This window comes from Bos indicus, chromosome 12 (assembly GCF_029378745.1).
Source record: "Bos indicus isolate NIAB-ARS_2022 breed Sahiwal x Tharparkar chromosome 12, NIAB-ARS_B.indTharparkar_mat_pri_1.0, whole genome shotgun sequence".
NCBI classification, from domain to species: domain Eukaryota; kingdom Metazoa; phylum Chordata; class Mammalia; order Artiodactyla; family Bovidae; genus Bos; species Bos indicus.
Genome location: NC_091771.1, coordinates 78,293,481 through 78,306,464, shown reverse-complemented (window position 1 = coordinate 78,306,464; position 12,984 = coordinate 78,293,481). Strand labels below are relative to the sequence as shown.

The window sequence follows — 12,984 nt, the reverse complement described above, 5'->3', positions numbered from 1 at the left end:
AGGGGAGGGTCTGGAAAAGGAGTGTGCAGAAACTATTCTCATGGCAACTTTTCCCTAAATCTCAGATTTCAATTTATAGAAGTTTATATTAAAAGATGGTCAGCCTTTCCCCCTTCCTCTGTGGGGGACAGGACGCCAAGCCTTTTACAGACCCTGTCTCATTTACTTGGTGTAACATCCCGGTGAGGTGGAGGCCACATCTCGTCTTATAGGTGAGGAAATGAGGCTGTAGACCGCTGGACGTGGATCTCAGGTGTTGGTGTGATGAAGGATGCAGACACTGCCAGCCCACTCCACGTGGGCCAGGCCGTGTCTCCCATCTCAGAATATCCACACACACACACACACACACACACGGTCTGTCAATAACCCAGAGCAACCTCCTTTCTTAATAAAGGATCCCTTTATTAAGGGATCCCTTATGTGATCCCTTCTTCTCATTGAACATATTTGCTCATGGCCTGCTTCTTCTGTGCAGGCATTAATGGCCCACATGTCCTCCAAGACAGAACTAGCCAGGGATGCCCTCATTGGACATGGCCCATTCAGCCACGAGAGGGCCTGCCCCCTCCCCTGAGACTGCAAGTCTCCAGCAAACGAAGCCTGGCACATGCTCACTCATCCATGCATTCATTCATTGCTTATAGAAGAAACAGAGTTATAAGTAAAATGCAAACCAAAGAATCATAGGGTCACTGGTTTCTCAGACACTGCACATGAATTATTCCAGGAAAATCATTCATCAGTCATCTCAAAAGCACTGAAAAAGTCCAAATTTCTGGATCTCACCCCAACATTCTGATAAAGGAGGGCTGGGTACAATGTAGCAATTTATAGTTTTTCAAAACTCCACTGGCCCACCAACCCCAAGTGACCCTAATGCCCTGCCAGGTTTGGGGTTTTGTCAAATAGATAAGTAGCTTCTGGAAATGGGCAACCTCAGCTCAAGAAACACCGAGGTGGAGGAGCCAACTGCCTTGGAAGGCAGCCTGTCATCGCTAAGCTGCACCTGCTGTGAAACCCTTTTCTATGCTCAGACACAAGGTACCTCTTCGGAAACTCACTCCTTTGTTTAAATTTTGTCCTCTGGTACAACTAAGATGATGCTGACACCCTCTTTCATACAACCAGCCTGAAAAGGGCCATCTTCTTTTCCAAAATCTTCTCTTTGAGGCCAAATGCCCATACTTCCAACATTTTTTTTTTTTTTAATGAAACGCATTCTATTAGCCCATTTCAAACATGACACTCAGAACTGGGTACAGTATTCTGAGGGAGCTCTGAGCCTTGAAGATCCAAGGGGCAATCCTTGGTCTCCTCCTAATGAGGCACATTCTATGGAAGAGGTTCACGACCTTGGCTGCACATTGGAATAATTACCTAGGAAGCTTTAGGAACTACTAACGCTTACATTCTACCTCTCAGGGATTCTGATACGGCTGTCTGGTGTTCTGCGCCTGGTTATCAAGATACTTTTTTTCCTTAAATGTTCCAGGTGATTTTAATGAGCAGCTGATGTTGAGAGCCACAGATAGAACCGACATTGATCTCTCTCTCTCTCTCTCTCTCTCTCATTCTGTTGGCTCACATTTAACTCATTCACACTCAGCCTTCTGCCATGAATTCCTGCCGAGCCAGGTCATTTTCATCATGCACTCAAGGAACTGATTAGCTGAACTGAACGGCACACTTGGACACTGACTCCCGATAAACGTCATCAGTATGCTGCGGGTCCATTGTTGAAAAGATGCTGAAGGTCAAGTTGATGGAGCTGCATGTTGACTGTGTGTGCTCTCTCTCTAGCCTTGAGTCTTTAACACGCTTCTGGCATCCTCACGGAAAACATGAATAAAATTATAGACCTTTGAAAGACACACTACTGAAAATTCTCTGGGGAAATAAATGATAGCAGGTGCTTTTTAAAGCTGCTGGACACTCTTTCACAGATAAAGGCTAAAGATGTATGATCATGGATAAACCCAAGAGCGTGGCAGTCCTTCTAAAATGAAATGTGTTTCGTACAGCTCGGCAAAGTTCTCTGGTGGCAGTGTCAGTACTGAGAAGTGTCAGTAGTTACAAGTGAGAAGATCCCTGCCCCTCCATCCGGACGGGGTCATCCTTCCCTCCTCACTCTGGACACTGGGAATCAGGACATGCCCACAGATCCTCCCCTCTTGTGGTCAAGGACCACCCTTCAAGTTTCCAGCCCAGTCAGGGCCAAGCGAGATAAAAGCGCCAGAACAGGTTGCTGCAGGCACACCAAGACCTCAGAAGTGACTCAGCAACCCAGGGTTCATGACACTGTCATTAAAATAAATGAGCATTACAGTTTTTGCTCCCTCCCCTCCCCAACCCCAGATTTTGCTTGGGTGCCTATGGGTTGGCGCCTGCACACTCAGGGGCAAGTTATATAACCCAAAGCTGTCAACAACTTGTCAGTCAAAGGACGCAGGACACAGGGAGGGACCACTAAGCTAAAAACCCAACCCTACCCCCATCGTAGGCTTCTCAGGAGGTGCAGTGGTAAAGAATCTGCCTGCCAGGGCAGAAGACGTGGGGTCCATCCCTAGGTGGGGAAGATCCCTGGAGGAGGGCATGGCAACCCACTCCAGCATTCTTTTCTAGGAATTCCCATGGACAGAGGAGCCTGGAGGGCCACAGTCCTTGGGATCGCCAAGAGTCAGACATGACTGAGCACACACACACACCCCCACTGTGGGACTGCTCTGGTTTCCAGACAGCTCACACTCTTGTTTTCTCAGGAGCATACTTTCACTTTGCTTAATAAAAGTCTTGCTGCTGAAAACTGCTCTACGCCTCTTGTCTGAATTCTTTCCCATGAGGGGACAAGAACCGAGGCAACTACTGTTCTGCCAGTGGCAGCGAGTGAGCTGAAGCTGCCACACTGGGCTGCCAGGGCACTGCCAACTGAGGACAGCTCCTGTGTGTGACCTCCCCAACCTTATTTAAATCGACTGCTATGTGGACCAAACTGCCGTATGACACATCTCAAGATGCTCTGAGCTTACAGGACGTCTGTATGAACACGCATCTCACTGGCCAGAAAATGAACTGCTGGATTGGTTTCTCCAGAGCTAGAATGTCTTCAGCTTCACTACCAAAGCATCACTCAACTCTGCATGACTTGAGGAGGCAACATGGCAGAACACAACTGAAAGCTTCCCAGTCACTTTTGGGAACATAGAGTTAGATGCTACAGAGCATTTTTAAAAAATTTCTAAAAGTGGTATTTCTTTTATATTCATAGCACCAATCGAGAGTAAGAGTCTAAACTGGCACTTTCAGTCTCTTGTCATCTCCAGTGGAGCTGATTTTTATACCTGTTCTTCCTCAGTCCAAGCTGAGCTCTCCTGCCTGGGGCACGTGAGTAAAGCCTCCCACTTCCTTCTATCACAGCAAAGAAAGGTGCACTGAATTCTCTCCAGGTATAAGAAACATACAAAGTTGGATATCTGAGCACATTTGCTTCACAGCACAGGGAGTAGCTCTGTGAGCCTGTTAACCAGTGCCCGGATGCCCTACTTGGAATCCCCCAGGGTGGGACCACCTCATCCAGGTCTCCGGCTACAGTCACTAAAACACCCCTGAGAACACCTTGAACCAAACTCTCACCTGTAGTGAGGATGGACACAGTATGCAGTGGATAGAAAGCCTCTGCTATTATCTCCTGGCATTTTTCAGACGCATGCTTACTAGATAGTCAATTCCTCATGTGTCTATAGATGTCTTTAAAAAAAAAAAAACCCGTAAGAATTTTCTGCAGAAGTTTCCATTTTGGGCCAAGGGACTTTGCATTCCACGGTACAGACGATTTCTCCTGATGTTTTGCATCCAGAGATTAATATTTTATATGGTACTTAATAAAACAGACTTAATATTTTTATCCAGCCTGCTCTTCCTGAGTATTTAGGTCAGTTCCAATCTTTTAATTCTGTCATGGATATCATTGCCATTTGTCATTTCACATATTAGAGAGCAACCTTAAGATAAATTCTTAGTAGTGGGAATCAAGGTAAAAATGTATGCATGTGTGGGGTACGGGGTTCTGTTTTTTTTTTTGGCCATACCACACAGCAGGTGGGATCTTAGTTCCCCAACTAGGATCAGACTCTTGCCCCCTGCAGTAGAAGTGTGGAGTCTTAACTAAAAGACTGCCAGGGAAGTCCCTACGGGGTCTATTTTTCAAAGCACTCTTTATAAACACTGTGAAATATTACACTGAGAACAGCGTGAGACGGATGATACTTAAATGGCTATAAAGCAAGCACCAGTAAAATATTACCAACACACTAAACGTTCCTCTTCTGCCTCTACTCTTTATAATTCTCATCAACCTTCCAGAAGACATGACTGTATTCTGTGGGATTCATTTCATTATCGGAACAACATAAAAATAAAATGAGAAATAGAGAAAGAAAGAGGAGGGTGGTGGGGATGAGGCAGAACGGTCAGCCAGAATTGTACTCACCACAGGGCAAGTCGTTGCTCAATTTCCTTGAGAAAATTTGTATGAAATTTGTGCAAAGGTTCAAAATTCGGGAATATGAGACTTTTCAAGGTTTCGGGCATGGAGTCCTCTTTGCTCACTGTGCTCTGAAACCACTGGGAATAAAAAAGAGGGTGCATTTAGAGGCATAGAGGTGAAGAACCAAGGTCTGCAGCTCTTCGGAGGTACAGCCCACCACGCTTGGAGACATAAGGGCTCTCCTGCCGCGTCTGTAGGATTTCAAGAGCATCAAGGGCTTTGAGGCTTTTCTGTTTTCCTTCCTTTCATTAGATGGAGTAAGAAGGACCATCTCTGCATTACCGCCTCCTGAAATTTGTTACCAAGTACTGTTGAAGCCAGGAGAAATCTCTGAAGTGAGCAGCTACTCAAATCAAAACTTCCATTATGGCCAACTCCTGGGTCACCCCTGATTTATGCCCCCGTACGCCCTCAGTTCAGTCCTGAAGAAACTTCTGTCGCTCTTCCTTTGTTGAGACGCTGAGCAGAAAGGTGGCTGAACCAAAGAGGTGATGCCTCTGCCAGCACGCTCACCACTCATCTCACCGAGCGAAGGCTGGGCTGGGCCCCACGAGGACTGCTGAGCGCCTGCTCTAGAGGCAGACACCAGACCGTTCCAATTGACCTGCAGTTGCCTAGCTCCTTTCCAGAATCCAGGGTCATAAAGACATCTGCCACCATGCTTTGAATTTGTTTCTAAGACTGAACAAGACGGATTAAAATGATAAAAGGCAGTCTTTGAGGCAGATTTTGCTGACATGGCTCAATTTATTATCAGAGATAAAACGAGGTTTCCCTTTCACCTCTGAGGTCTCTCTCAAGAAAAATATGAGGCAAAACACACAAAGTTCTGCATCAGTGCAGGCAGTACATTCAGTGAAACGTTTAACATTAAATTTCTCCACTTTAGAAACTTCCTTCCTTTGCACTTAAAAAATCACAATTATAAAACCTTTTTAGGGCATATTCCAAATTAAACATACCATTATTGCCTAATTTGTACAACTCAGGACTAAAATCCTTTTAACTGGAGTCGGAGAACCCGATATTTAATTAGATCCAGCTTGTCTCCTAAAGCTGAGTTTTAGTCAAGATAAATTATGTAATTTAACGCTTTAGGGGAAATGCTACGCATACCGAAGTGATGACTTCAAGATCCTTCAGATATGTCCTCTCAGTGGTGGAGACTTCTTTAGCAATGAAGTATGCTTTGTCAGTTGGGAATCTCTGCAAAATTCATAAAAAGAAAAAAGACACAATAATTTGAGCCTCAGTTTCTAAAACAGTCCTAGTTATAAGAAAGTCCTAACCAAAGTGATGCATTGCTAACTTACGATCTTTGGTTGGTTGGTATCAAGGCTAAATAAACTCTTATTCTCCTTTTTGTGCGAGAGGAACTAGAATAAAGAACGAGTTTCTATGATGAGAAAATTGTCTAGGAATGTTTCCTTCCAAGTAAATCCTACCGGCAGTGAAAGAACTCGAGTGAGTGTGTCAGTTACCACTGAAGACTGTTCATTCAAAACTGGGCGCCTGAAAATCTAATTAATTAGGATAGTATCAGAGTGATGCAGCCTTCAAGAAATGAATGAAAAAGAACCAGGGCAGCCTTTGTCCTGGGCATCATGGGCTGGTGGTATTGGTTTTTAGGAAGCAGAAGTTACGTTGCTCCTGGGAACATGAAAGTGGCTGATCTAAAGGGCCAGGGTGGCAGCAGGCAGAGTCCCTGTTAGGGGGGCGGGTGGCACTGCCTTAGCGAGGTCTACCATTGGTTTTGCTTCTCTTTAAACAGTCAGGAAAAGGAAACCAATCCCCTGTTGTTGCCCATCCCGCTTACTTCCTACAGGAGTCCACCCCATTCCACCTCTGGGGATACACATGAAGCAGAGATGAGACCAGATACTTCCCACAGGAGTCCACCCCATTCCACCTCTGGGGATACACATGAAGCAGAGATGAGACCAGATACTTGTGCATCAGTGTTCCCAGAACATTAGGCAAAACAGCCAAATGGAGGAAACAACTCAACTGTCCATCAGGGGGTGGATGGATACACAAACTGTGGTACCCTCCAGACCACGGAAGACCAGCCAGCCTTAAAAAAGAAGGAAATTCTGATGCAGGCTACAACATGCATAAACCTCGATGTTCTGCTCAAGGAAATAAGCCAATCACAAAGGCACAGACACTGCATGATTCTATTTTATCGCTGTTGTTCTGTCATGAAGTCGTGTCCGACTCTGCGACTCCATGGACTATAGTCTGTCGGGCTCCTCTGTCCATGGGATTTCCCAGGCTAAGTGTACTACGGGGGGTTGCTATTTCCTTCTCCAGGGGATCTTCCCAAATCAGGGATCAAACTCGTGTCCTTTGCATTAGCAGGTGGATTCTTTACCACTGAGCAAATTATTGGAATTAAAAAAAAAAACAAAAAATCAACAGGTGAGAGCCTGCCAGTCCTCATACCTTTCTCCGGCCATCGTCCTCGTCCTCAGCCCGGGGGCCTGCCTGGTCATTCAGCAGGGGGCTGACCAAGGGGGAGGCCTGCTTGGTGTCAGGGCTCAGGTTGGGCGACAGGATGGCGTTGGTGGGCGCCGTTCCTCCCTGCGAGTTGATGGACAGCTCTGAAAGGTGAGGGCTGCCAGTCAGGGAGCCTGTTTGGGATGAGAAGTATTAAAAAAAAAAAAAGTAATTTCTTCTGGGACCCAGTCTCCACTTACAATTTTCACCTTTTCAAACCTTTAGAAGCTTAGACTACTATATTACTATATGGCACGCTTAAAATGCCCTCCATGACTTTCTAGTTTTTTTCCCTAAGTTTCAGCAGCCTTCATCCTTAAGACACCATTCAGTGGAACCACAGTTACATCATTAATGCTAAGCTGGAGAACTCTGCGTAGAGCATAATTACAATAGTTTTAAAAGCATTGTGTATCTGCAAATAGCATCTTCATCTCCTAACTACTTCCTTAATGTCTTAAGAATTACTTGAGAAAGACACAGGGTCTATATCACAAAGAGATGTGGAAAATGACTAGAAAATAGTGCTATTCTAATAGAAGACTAAAGGACTTGGGACACCCAGGACAGACTACGTCTTGGAACAATGGTCACAGCTAAAGAAAGGGAAAGCAGCTACCTCCCCATTCTACGAAGAACAGAAGCAAGCTGGTTGTACCTGGTGATGGCACTCCATGTCTCTCTCACTGTTTGGGACAGAAACACTAGTATCACAATTATAGCAAAGGTGATCACTTAAAAATGCAAAGCTGGAGGTTATCACATTGTCACAAGTCCCCCTTTTGAGTCAAAAAACGACAGGTAGTTATTCCTCTGAAAACGATACCGGATATATGTAAATTGTATAACTGGGTAAAATGTATAATTACCCATTATGAGTCAACCAGATGAGATGACATGCACATGAAAACTCTTTGCCAACAGAATTTTGCAAGTACCAATACCTTAACCTATTGAAACTAAGTGGGATGTTTCAAAATCTACTTCTAAGCTCAAATGTTTCGGCCTAACAGATCTATAATTCTCATGCAGAAACTAGGATTAGGATGAACACAGTTTAAGTAGCCTGCAGCCCTGTCAGTTACCATCATAGAGAAAAACTACGTGAATGCTTTCTCTATTTTCCAATATCCAGTTTCATGGTTGTGGCTACTCAGCCCAGTATCAAGAAGCTCGGGGAGAGAGGTGAAGGGCAGTTTTCTGGGAATTCCCCAGTTTTTTCACCTCTATCCTGTCTCTTTGGATTCATTCATATTTGCTTGGACATTACAAGATAGGTCCGCCTCGAATGGAGCTGCTGGAGTTGGGTCGTGAACGTGACCCCAGTATGAATGAATCATGCAGAAACCCCCACCAGGCCCACCCAGTCTCAGGTCGCCCAGCTAGCTGTGTCACCTATGCATGGGGAGAAAAGCCACCACGCCCACAAAAACAGAAAGCAGACATCCTGCCCACTGACTATTGGTCAGTACAATCATCCTTGAAGAACAAGATCAGAAAATGTCAGGAAAAGTTAGATTCCAGAAGTTTGCATTAAAAAAAAAAAAACAAACCCTCCATTTCAATGCCTTGCATTTTCATAAACATCATTATAACAAAGTCCTGATGTTAGACAAAGACCCAGTCGCCCCTCTCACACCACCAGACCCAGGAAAACCCGGAGAAAAAGGCCAGAAATTGCTTCACAAATGTCAATTTTATTGACACCAGTGCACAACTGAGTACAATAATTTTGAGAGAATTTGAACTTGTCAAATAGAAATAGTGACAACAATCATAACTGTAATTGATTCAAGGTACTATGCTATTCTCTTAAGAAAAAAAAAAGAATCACAAAAAGAAAAAGGATATCACTACAAAGAGGAATTAGAAAAAGAGAAATTCTGGCAGTCTGTCTGGAGATCGAAACATTTCATGCATTTGTGAGTCGCTGCTGGAGAGTCACTTTTTATTTGTTCACATCTGGCACAATGTGGGGGCTTACCTTCAGTTCTCACAGTGTGAGACCAGGTGAGGCAGTTTAAGTGAGACCGTGCTGGGCCTTGAATCTGCAGTGACGCGGACAGAAAAAGCACTTGCCTCGTCATTCAAAGAGTTGGAGCCAAGAACAAAAAGCAGTTAGAAGGCTAGCGTGGACGAGGAGTGTGGGTGGGGAGACAGTACCAAGGAAGCCTTGGACCACATCCAGCAGCAGATCAAAAACCAGCTGCCACATCGCGAGGGAGAGAATGAGGGTGAACACACTCGAGTGCAACCACATCCACCCTCCAAGGTCGAAAGCTGTTGTTGCCGCCCTTGTGAATTCCCCCGGGGACGCTTCGGTTTGGTAGACCCAGTGGGCAGGAAGGACGATCTAACAGATGAGGGCTCTTGGAGAGGTGCCACGCTGCCACGAAGGCAGGACACGTGGCAGAGAAGATAGCTATCTAGAAGGCTCCCCACTGGACCACACTGGAGACAGGAATCAGAAAGTGGGGCACTCACTGAGAGTGAGCCTGATGGTAACTGGGTTCCTAGGTAGAGTCGGGGAGTTCTAGAGTCCTAGAGTTCTGGGTTCAGCTACATTTTCACTTATCATGTGGCCTAAAGATGCGTGTGTCACCAACATTACACGTGCAATACACAACTCTGGAGGAGGACCAAATTACAGTAGACAAAGTCCATTTCCAGAGAGGTTACTTCAGCTGGCTTTGTGTCTGATCATGGGGCCCAAGAAAGCCAAGGCGATGACACTAAGACCAAGAAATCAATAAATACCAAGCAGCCTGTTCTAGAAATCTATCCGCAATGCTAACGAGGGGAAGGATCCAAAACTCTGAAGCTGGATTTTACCAATCTGAGCCACATCCGTGAAGAATAGCCTCTTTCCTCCCCTTGCAAGAGAAACTCCTCAAGGCTTTGCAAATTCAAGGATGACAGGGTTGCAAACATAAGCAGGTAGGCTCATTTACCATTCAGCAGCCAGTGGAATATGCGGACGGGAGTCATTAGTAGAATTTGGCAGCTTGATGAGTAATTAAAATTCTCTTTCGACTATGAGCCAGTGTGTGCCAAGGGTCTGTACAAACTGATGTCCACAAGGGGCCTGCCCTTGGTCCACAGTGAGGACCTGTGACCCAAACGTCAATGTCTGAGGTCACGGTTATCAGAGCTACATGTAACCAATTTTCACTGAAGTAGTCCATTCTAAAAAAAAAAAAGGGGGGGGGGCAAGCAAACATGGCGGTGTTAGATAAAATGAGTTTGCCAGATTTCTGCAGCTTCATAAAGCCTGCTCTCATCACACAGCCTGTCATCTGCCTTGAAGGCGCAGCCCTGCACGCTGAGGAGAAATGGCGACTGGCAGGCACTGGTACCCCTGAACATATTAATGCCCGGGGATTGTATCATTTTCCTCTTTGACACAAGGTTATACATCTCCTTCACTGACACAAAGGAACTTCTTTCAGCAAGGGGCTCTAGGTAAATAACTGGAGGGGGTGTCATCTGAGAAAAGCACCTGGTTATTAAGGCAATGGGTAGAAAGGAGTATGAAGAGATTAGAAAAAGATCAGTTATACCTTGAAAATCTGGAAGCTTTTGATTCTTTAAAAAAAAAAAAATTTTCCCCTATTTTTAGAAATCACCCTACATGTTTTTAGTATTCAGTTACATTTCTGGTTTATAACCTTCAGGTCCCTTACCTGTACCAGATAACTTCCTGACACCCCTCCCTTACCCTTCAGCTGTATCCAGCGGGATGAATTTATGTCACTCTCAAGGACTAAACACACCTTCACCAATGTTACTCTCGAGGGAGGCATTTCTGGTAATTGCTTTTGAAAACCCTTTTACATGTACACATTCTCATGGCACGGACAATTATGGAACTTCAAATTAGCACTGCAGTATTTATGGATTCCAGTGTATCATCCAGCCTGGAAAATGGCTTATCACTTTAATGTAAAATACATTCGTAATTCTTCTCTCTGGCTGCACACGGGGAGCTGGGTTTGCAGCCTCACCCACACTGGGGCGTCTCTCCACCAACTCTGCGGCAGAGGCACCTAAACAGCAGGATCACAGTTTATGGTCAACAAGCCAGACTCGCACCCTCCTTCCCCTTCTGGGACTAGGCACAAGCCACCAGATAGCCATCTCTTCCTCCGACTCTATTAAAGGCTTAAGAGCCAACTCACACAGCCTGGGAAAAGAGAATTTTCTGTTTTTCGAGTCATAAAAAAATGGCATTTCGAACACCTGGTTGTACCTGCCCTGTTTTAAATTAGCCAATAAATTGGGAATCCTCGCTTTTAATTAGGTAAGTGTTATTTTTCCTGTTAAGGAGTGAATGAGAAAACCTGACAACTTGAAAACAGTAATCCACAGGTGTGTGAAATACAAAAATATCTGAGATCAAGAATCCTGATGAAAACAACACCGTCGATGGCTTTCTCAAATCCTCTTTCCAAAATTTAGAGAGTACAATGATTAAAAAAATACCCATGTAGGTTCCTCAGTATTTCCCCCAGAGTTACACATTTGGCAAGCTTCTAAATGTCATTCTTCCAACATTACTTGTCTTCTGTTATTTGGTTCTAAGATATAGGAGATTGTATCTCTATGTACCCACGACGTGCTTCAAAGGCACATGTAGAAAATACATTACAGATGCAGGTTTTCATTTATTTTTAAAAAGGCTCTTTCTAAATCCAGAGTCTCCCTCTAAAAGAGAAGACAAAGTTTCTTTGGAGATGGCTGCATTTGAAAGCCAGTTATCAAAAAAAAAAAAAAAAAAAAAAGGTCAGTATTGTATTGATTCATGGCAGTTTCCAGAACAAGCATGATTCATTCTAGTCTGATAACGAAGCTGGATCCCACCCCAATGGAATATGTGAGGGGGAAAAAGGGCTGACAGTATTTCATTGAAATTACAAGATTCCATAAGAAAACCAGATTACAGGATTACCAATCATAGCAGGGTTGCCTTCTTCTTGACAGCTTAGGTTGTTGTGGGAAATGTATGTGCTTCTTAGACCAAGTTCCTTGAAGACAAGTTTTACAAGCAGCCAAACATCAGCGTTACTGTTCATCATGAAGCAATTCAGAGAAGCAACAGTGGTACAAGTTGCAGAAAAATAGAGAGAAATGCTGCTAATGGGAGAATATGGCGGTGGCAGGGGTCACAGTGGCTGGGCTGGGGTACACGGTGCTTTGAACCAGTGAAAAACACCATCTGGTACTTAGAACAAAGCTTCAGCCATCAGTAGCAAAGAACAGTTACAATTTACAGTTTTTACAGCAAGATACCTGTTAGGTCAAGTACAACCCTCTTTTGGGTGAGATTGACAAGAGCTATTAATCCCGTGCATACACCATGACATGAGTTTGGCCTTCTCTGCTTAAAGAATCACCGAGTTCACTGTTACTGGAGAAACCAGCTACCATCCCAGTGGAGTAAACCCATGCTTTAGTGAGATACTGTGCTCAGCCATGGCGAGAAGATGGAATCAGACAGTATCTGTGAGAGCCTACATTCTGGGTAGATAGCAAACCATTACTCAGAACAGCTCATTGGCCACAAGACGCCAACTAGGGCGGAATCACAAAGTTTTCTCTACATTTCTACCTACCCGATTCCCTAACAAAACACACAGCTAAACTCTTATAAGCTATATAAAGTTTGCCAGTCCCTTTGGAATAGAGATGTGCATGTGTGCTTAGCTGCTCAGTCGTGTTCGACTCTTTGTGACCCCATGGATTGTAGTCCACCAGGCTCCTCTGTCCATGAGACTCTTTTCCAGGCAAGAATACTGGAGTGGTTGCCGTTTCCTCCTCCAAGGGATCTTCCAGACCCAGGGATCAAACCCACGCCTCGAGTCTCCTGCACTGCAGGTGGATTCTTTACCACTAGCGCCACCTGGGAAGCCTATTGGAATAGATGCTCCCACTGAACAATA

At 44.7% G+C, this 12,984-nt stretch overlaps 1 protein-coding gene across 3 annotated transcripts in view; it reads right to left on the bottom strand.

The window, feature by feature from the left end:
* FARP1 (FERM, ARH/RhoGEF and pleckstrin domain protein 1) overlaps window positions 1–12,984 on the bottom strand; it is a 306,924-nt gene that overhangs the window by 33,173 nt on the left and 260,767 nt on the right. For all 3 annotated transcript variants that reach the window (XM_070800413.1, XM_070800410.1, XM_070800414.1), the window contains 3 exons: window positions 6,992–7,179; window positions 5,663–5,752; window positions 4,490–4,623 (listed from right to left, as the gene is read on the bottom strand). In XM_070800413.1, the coding sequence (XP_070656514.1) occupies window positions 4,490–4,623; window positions 5,663–5,752; window positions 6,992–7,179 (412 nt within the window). The remainder of the gene's footprint in view (window positions 1–4,489; window positions 4,624–5,662; window positions 5,753–6,991; window positions 7,180–12,984) is intronic.